General features: G+C 39.5%; 1 protein-coding gene across 1 annotated transcript in view; it reads right to left on the bottom strand.

The window, feature by feature from the left end:
* The window catches only part of LOC106805196 (mediator of RNA polymerase II transcription subunit 1-like), a 25,755-nt gene extending 17,629 nt beyond the window's left edge, over positions 1–8,126 (bottom strand). The window contains exons 1-2 of the mRNA XM_014806695.1: positions 8,068–8,126; positions 3,518–3,639 (exon numbers count right to left, since the gene is read on the bottom strand). Of these exons, the coding sequence (XP_014662181.1) occupies positions 3,518–3,639; positions 8,068–8,122 (177 nt within the window). The 5' untranslated portion in view covers positions 8,123–8,126. The remainder of the gene's footprint in view (positions 1–3,517; positions 3,640–8,067) is intronic.
* Between the last annotated feature and the right edge of the window lie 359 nt (positions 8,127–8,485).

The raw sequence follows: 8,485 nt of genomic DNA, 5'->3' as shown, positions 1-8,485 counted from the left end.
TACTGCGCGCGTGCGTGCGTACGTGCATGCGCGTGCCTGCGTACGTGCATGCGCGTGCGTGCGTATTGTGCGTCAGGTACTGTAAAAAGTAGTTGTTTGTGACCCTACCATCCACAACAGTTGATGTGGAGAGGGGTTTTAGCAGACATTTAAAACAGCTCTGAGAAATCACCTGAAAACAGAAAGTGTTTGTGACATTCTAACCATCAAAATTGAAGGCCCAGAAGAAGATGAACTTGAAGAAGACTTTGAAAAGTGCTATGTCCAGTGGTGTGCTAAAAAAGATAGGAGAATTTTCCTGCCAGCAGTGAAGAAAAAAAATTCAGACAATTTGAATGTCTCTGTCAGTCAGTCAGAGTCATGGTGGTGAATCATAGTGTTAGTAAGTGTCTCAGTCATAGACATGTGGTGAATAATAGTTTGTTTGCATTAAATAAATGTAGTTTTGCACTTTATGCATATAAAAGTTTGTGCAAAAAATAAAAAAAATAAAAATTATCTATCGCCTTTTTGTGTTCATAAAATGTTAGGCTACAGATGTGGCTAACAGGAATCCAAATTGGCTAATGAAAATTGATTCTGGCTAATTGTTTGGCTACAGAAAAAAAAATCCTAGCTAGGGCCCTGTATTACTATATAGCAGGTAGGAAAGCGCGCTGCCAAAATTCGCTTGACGCTCGCTGGATTTCACACGAATACAACACAAATATTCAACCATTCTACTCCATCTTTGTTTCTATTTCAAGGACAGTGTTCACTTGTTATAAAAACATACTGTCTGTGTTCGTAACCGAGCTGTGTCACGCAAAAGCACACAGCCTGACGAAATTATCGCGTTCGCTCCCGTTGTGCAGTTTATGTAAATGGCTGCAAGTACAGGGCTATAGGCGGCGCACTGCATTTTGGGAAACTACCACGCTGCTTCCCAACTCCCGTACGAGCCCCGTCAAAGCCGCCAGTGGAGCGTTGCAATAATGCGGTGCAAAAATGAGGTCATGAAGAGCGCCGGTGGGTGTTTCCTGATTCCGACAGCAATTTAGATAAACTGTGCAACGGGAGCAAACGCGATAATTTTGTCAGGCTTTGTGTGATTTTGCGTGACACAGCTCGGTTACGAACACAGACAGTATGTTTTTATAACAAGTGAACACTGTCCTTCAAATAAAAACAAAGATGGAGTAGAATGTTGAATATTTGTGTTGTATTCGTGTGAAATCAAGCAAGCGTCGAGTGAATTTTGGCAGCACGCTTTTCTACCTGCTATATATTTATGTGTCAGTGTGCAGCAGCTAGCGTGCGGCAGCCAGCGTGTGTTGTAGATGAGCATTTGGATGGCATTTACAGGAAATTGTCGGCAATAATAGGTGAAAGAGAGTAGAGAAACATTAAGACTTTGGTAGTAAATAGATTTCGTATTTATTTAGCATTATATTTTATTGAAACGCTCCAAGTGCCTGTGACAAGAACAGCTTAATTGACTGTGCAGTTCAAAACATGAACACATTGTGCCATTGCCAATGGCAATAGTATTGTTTGTGCCACGAGACAGTGTAATTAAGTGGCCTAGCATTTTCTGGTTGTTACCGTTACGTTAGTAACTTAGTGTTAGTGATGCTTCACCTTCGGTTACGGGTTAGTGTGACTGTATTACATCTCCTACACTACAGTACACAATCTATTATCCGAAACCCTTGGGACCAGACACGTTTAGGATTTCGGAATGGTAGTAATATTATATACAGATATACATACCGTATATCCTGCAGCTAGCCTGTACTAAACCCCAAATTTTCAAGAGGCCAAGTGTACAGGTACAGTAAAATATGTATGAGTAATTACAAACACATTAATATTTCTGCAGTGAACCTTGTGCAGCCAAACGTGAGCTTTGATGTGCAGCTGACCTCCACGAAAAAACTTGAGTAAAAAGGTTGTGTAAAAATGGGTCAAAGTGGTATTCTTATACAATAACTTCATACCTATACACATGTTGAATAGTGTTTTCTGGCACCATGTCATCGGGTGTAATTTTAAGTGATGTGGTTATGCTGTCGCCGGCTACAAGAGACGATGGCCACAAAAAAACTTTGGCCAAAAACGATTTAATTAGGTGTGAAGTTATTGTATAAAAATACTAATTTAACACATTTTTACCTGAGTATTTTACTCCACCAGTAAAGGCCTGCCATTTCTGCAGGAGATGCATCATAGGTGTAATATGGGGGTGGGATATGTTGTTAGGTAGGTTGTATACATGATGTAAGACACTACCAGTGTCACCTTCAAAATGGCCAAGGCACGGGCTGCAGTGAGTTTAGCACCAAAGCTGCGCTGAAATGTACATCAAAATCTTTTTCAAACAAAAAATGCACCTAACAAAGTTTCAAGAAGGTTGCTGCATAAATTCATAATAAAGGAAACTGGATCATGCGTATATTCCTTCACTTTTCTACCATTCCAATAGTGATCATGACAGTTTTACCTAACTCCATGTTCCAACTTGGCTCTTCTAATACTATGCTCCCACACATTGGTAGAGCAGCAAACTTAGGGCAGTATGGTAGATGTAACCTAGCTATAATTAAGGTCCAATGCTATAATTAATAGCTATAATTAAAAGCTACAATGCGAGTCGAGTTGGCGGTTGAGTCGAGTTGGCGGTTGAGTCGAGTTGGTGGTTGAGTCGAGTTGGCGGTTGGGTCGAGTTGAGCATGCCCCATAATTAAGCCCTGCGCTAACCATATCTTCAATCATTAAAGCCGCACAATGCGCATCCAAACGCTAATTTCTCCAGTACTAGACTAGCAAATACTTCGTGTCATGCATAATCACACTACCTTATGACAAAATAAACTCTAGTTCCTCCCATTTCACAGCGCGTTGTCTTATAAAAGGTATTTGAAAATACTAGGTCGCAGTGACCTGGTTTTGGTACGCTGCTCACCTTCTCCCCAAGATGTGTAAGTAGACCAAGTTTGGTCACGCTAGGTCAATTAGGGGTCGAGTTATAAAGCGGAAGGGAAAATCTCTGCAGCGGACCGAGCGGCGGCGGCGGCGGCTGTACAGACATGAAACCATAGTATCCCCGCCGACTTCGTCGCGGGGGATACAACTAGTCCGGTGGACTAACCGACTGTCAGTGTCAACTTAACTTAGCACTGTCAGTTTTTGAATAACACAGACTAATAAAATCATAATTTATATTATTTCTCTTTCCTGCAAGCTGTTATAACTTAATTTTATGTAAATTAAACCACCAATTATCCTATATAATTAAAATTAGTATTCGTTATCCTGCACGTTGATCAATAACATGAACACAGCCATGTTTGTTGCTTATGCTATGACATAAACGGACTCCATTCGTTTTAGCAAAACTCACGAAATACCAAAATTTTGAACTACCAGAATTGCTCACAGACTACCAGATTACAAAATCTAGTAGTCTGTACGAATACCAGACAAACAAGTTTAAATTTGCATCCTGATATGAGGGTAAAATTATTCATGTTTTTACCATCATGGACATTCGGACAGATTTTGTCGTATCCTCCCATGACTTCAACTGACCAACTTTGGTTCTTAGGTGTGCCATCAAGTCATTCAGCCGAAGATCAGACGCCTTGGGCGTTTTCTCACCTGGAAGGAAAGAACAGTCAACATGAACACATAAATAATGCACAATTATGTATTCTGTCGTAAAGATAAATTAGTTTAGACATGAAACAAGAGAACAATGTTTAAAAAAATCAGAAATATAGCTGAAATCACTCAATAATGCTAAAAAAAAAAACTATTACAAATGTATTTGTTTGTGTTTCTAACATTAATCTAGCCACTAGCCACAGATAATTGCGCACCATTAAATCAACACATCAACAATTTAGCTGTGTGAGAATAACGCTCATATGCGCGTACCAGAGGCAAGCACAGCAGCGCACGCTACCTATATAAAATTGCTCGTCAGAAAACAATAATTTATTCAAAGAATCAAAATAAGGTGCTGACACTAATAAACCTTCGTCTTTCATTCTTAATTTCATTCAATGGTACTTGGTTAGCTATTTAGAGTTGCACGTCTTCAATTGGCACTGTGATACATGAAATCGCACGTTACCCTTGTTTTTCGTATCTCCTTGACTACTTTTTAAATGTTCTGTTGCACTGGTGGTACACTTTTTCACAAAGAAAGATTGTAATATACAAAAAAAATTGTTTACATTAGGCCTAATGCTTTGATCATGAGTAAAGGGGAGTATTCCTTCTCATAAGTAATAATAAATTTTTGAAAAAATTTGCCGTTAGCATCGGATTATCTGGTGCAAAAATCTCAATTTTATACATTTATATATCACAGTTTAATAATGCTACAATCTTCGCTCAATATTAAATAGAAGCAGCAGCTTCATAGTAAAATAAACATGTTATTTATATTGTTGGTATCCTGGTGTTTATTGATAATAATTACAAATCAATGATTATACCAGGGAACGAATTTCGCAATTTTAGCCACTTGGGGAAAATCGCGAATGCCTAAAAAATCTACGTGCTAAAATGAATTCTAACGTGCAATTTTTTTTTTGCAAGCAAAGTGCCGTTTGTGCCTGCTGCCAGAAGCGATCGGCATTATGAAAGTGTAAACACAGGACACCAGAGGGTAAATAATGGCGAATTGAAACTTGTTTAGGCAATTTGACCGACCAGTTTGACCATTAATCATGAAATATATTCTTTCCGTGATCGACAGTGATAATGTATGCGGTGTATGCTATAAATTTCCACTCAAAGAAAATAGCAAGTGCTTATATTTTCTACTCGCAATTTCTCAATATAGACACGCATTTTGCGAGTTAGCAATAGAGAATCGAGCCCTGTCAAACCCGCTTGCCCGGTGCAACCAAAATTCGCCCCTGGGCAAATAGCTTGAAATTGCACTTGCCCGTTCGCGTAAGCAATTTTTTTTCATTGAATGTCTAGATATAATGATATTTTTCTGTTTCCACCAGTCCCTTGCATTGTTTTGCACAAACACAACATCGCGCTGCCTTGCTGCGACGAGATTTGAATGAAAAAAACAATGCAAATGAAACAATCGGTGGATACAGTGATATACACAACATGCACACAGCACACAGCAACATGTAAACTTGGCCCCCAGGCCAGGCATGGTAATTACGTGATCAGCGTAAATCTCAAACCTCAATTGCCCCTCTACTGTAACCTGTATAATCCAGTCGTTATGTTTCGCACGGCTACACTAACTACTCTGGTGAGTAGGCCCTCTAGCGGCCGTTACGATCAGGAGCATTACCTCTACTGCAACATGTGAACGAGAATTTTCTTCGCTGAAGTACACAAAAACAGATACACTGTATACTGTGCTGTCAGTCTATTATATCTGCATGCATGCACCGCTATATTCTCTGCGCTTACGATCCAGCCCCAAATAAACCTGAACATATTTTATTAATTTATTGGGGGTGTGGTGGGTTTTTACCTCCGCCCAACGGAGTTGGAGGAGGTTATGTGATCGGTCTCGTGTGTTCGTGTGTTAGTGTGTTCGCGCGATCGATATTAGCGCGTCGAGGCAGCGAGCCAGCTCGTAACACATACATGTTACATGGGAGCTACGCTGCATGGGAGCATGGATGTTACGCTGGCGTATATCGTGCGTGAGTCGTATGTCGTATCAGTAGTGTCATAATATAGACAATGTTCTACTATAGTGTTACTTTAATACTATAGTTACTTTACTATTGCTGTCATGTTATACTATTACTAATATGTTATACTATAAGCATTTAAGCAATCATCGATTGCTTAAGCAATCTCTTCACTTCTATCAGAGCTACGATAGTACGCTGGCGTATATCGTGGGTTATACGTGTGTTCGTGAGTCATATGGCTTATGTCGCTGGCGGAGGTATGCACTCTCCGTGAGTGCACTGACTGCACTCTGTCTAGTTGATAATAAACTGACACTTTTTAAAAAATTTAACATTTTTAATAAACTGCGTGCTGTGTCCCAACAGGGCCAACATGAATATATTTTGTATACAAACTCGTATCAGCTGTTTAACTTTCTACCGTCCCGTTAAGTGAAATGCTGGATGTTGACTAGTTGGACCTCCAGGGTTAGATACTAACCATTTTACTTCATTAGTCCACAGGACTAGTAAAAGAAAAAATGTACTAGTCCTTCCAAGATTCTACTAGTCCTGCCGAAGAACTCTTACTAGGCGCAGAGCGACGAGCATTGTAATTTGCCAGGAGGTAGGTGGGGTAGGAGGGTGGAACCCCCCTTCTGCTAGGGGGTACAGGGGGTCTCCCCAGGGTACAAGGGGTGTCCCCCAGAAAGGCTTTGTAAAAGACATTCAATTGTATAAAATATACGTAACTTTGATATGGATCATAAGATTAAAATTTAAATTAAATTAAATTTTAATTCGAAAATAAAATTTCGGCCTCCTTTGATGAGGAATCTGTGGATCCATCACTTATCACAGCAAGGAATTTAGCCTCATTTATAGCTCCAAACTGTTCCCGGCGCCTTGTATCGGCTATCGCCGTAATGAACCTCTGGCAGGCCTTGTCGGTTGTTCTACTGTTTGTTCTATGTTGACAGCTACTGTCAAGCGATCGATCGGTAGACTGGTTCGTGGCCCTATTGTTTTTAACAATGTTTGTACTGTCATAGGGTCTAGCGTGCAGAGCGTGCTAGCGTCTACTTGTACTAGCGCGTCTATTAAACAGGAAAAAACCTGTTGATGGTAATGAGTATATATATATAGCTCTTTGGATCTTAGTTGAGAGAAGCTGCCGCCGGGGACTATAGTAAAATCGATGGGAGGATGGGAAATTGAGACGGTGAGGGACGGGGAAAATAACTAGTCCACAGGACTAATATGGGGCATTTACTAGTCCTTCTTATTTTTTACTAGTCTCGAACTAACGGACTAGCGTTAGTGTCGAACCCTGCCCTCCATTTACGTTATTTACCATTTAAATTCATATTAGAAAAAAAAACCTTATATGTATTTCTTTATGTTTTTCGGGCAAGTGACTTTTGCCTCCGGGCAACCATTTTCATAACCCACTTGCCCGACAGGGCAAGTGGAAAACAAAATTTTGTAGCACCCTGCTGTATACAAACTCTCACAACAATGACATAGCTACAATGGGTGTGATGTTTTTTCCATTATTAATGATGCAACATAATAATTTGTACAGAATTTTACATCAATTCTTCTCTTTCATCGTGAAGCATCACGAACGTTTACCTCAAAGTGAAAGATTATAATAGTGTTCAGGAGTTAATTCTAGTACTACGCATGAATTTTTGTTATTCATTATTTCAAAATGTGCTAATAAAAATACCATCTATGGCTGCAATTAGCTTTTAATTAAATAAATGCTGCACGACTCTGTCGCTTGAAATTAGGAATGATTCCAAATATTTTTGTTGTTATGATTATGGCGAAATGTTATCATGCATGTGTGCAACCAAGTCAATGGTAGGAATAGCTTCCATTTTTCTCAACTGTCGTCAAACGTAGCTGTGCGTATTGAGTGGTGGTGGCACTGGTGCACTGGCCGCACAGTGTGACAGATTGTTAGATACATAACTCACTGATACTGATAGTGATAAGTAGATACGTGAGTATAGTTTGATGTCAATGACTGTCATGATTACATTTACACTTACAAGTTACAGTAGTGAGTAGGCTACAGAGCGGAGTAATCATCATACAGACAGGTAAATAATTAATGAGTAGGTGAATAGTGACAAAACAAAAAGGACACCGATACACATCACGCTGGTTAGCAGAATCACAAAATGTGGTCAGTGTCGTGGGATGTGTGAATAACTAGGAATAAATTCCATGAGAAATTCCATGAGACCATTCCAAAGATGAGAAAAGTTAACAAGCTAATTTCGACTATACTCATTTATACTTTTACGATTTTATAATAAATAATATTTTCACATATGCGTGGGCCTTGACTACAATTCACTAAAGATTTACAACGACAACGAGAAATGTAAATCTTAACCTCCCAACATACCTTGAAGTTGAAATTCCATGTCAACTCCATTTAAACCCAATACCATGGCTGACATATTGGTGTTGTTGGTATACATAATGCGTATCGGAGAGTTAAAATAAAAATGCAAGAGTTGAACTATATGTAAACTGCTTTTAAATAATTTAGACAAATACGAGCAATATTATATTTCATATATAAGTGCTTTCCCATATTCACTGCGCGTTTGGCTTAAAACCCACAAGAAAGAGTGAAAAACTGGCATTCTGGCGCAAACGCCGACTGTTTGCCAAACAATTTAGCCTCGAAGTGGTAATCTTTGCTACACCCGTACCGCTGTACCGCAGCACCGCTGTGCGGTTGCTTGGCAGGGCAACGCGAAAGTGTCAACAACATCGGAAAATTTGAACAACATTGGAGGTATTTTCAAATACCTTTT

This window comes from Priapulus caudatus, unplaced genomic scaffold (genome assembly GCF_000485595.1).
Source record: "Priapulus caudatus unplaced genomic scaffold, Priapulus_caudatus-5.0.1 Scaffold105, whole genome shotgun sequence".
In the NCBI taxonomy this organism is placed as follows: domain Eukaryota; kingdom Metazoa; phylum Priapulida; class Priapulimorpha; order Priapulimorphida; family Priapulidae; genus Priapulus; species Priapulus caudatus.
This window is presented reverse-complemented; position numbering and strand designations above follow the sequence as displayed.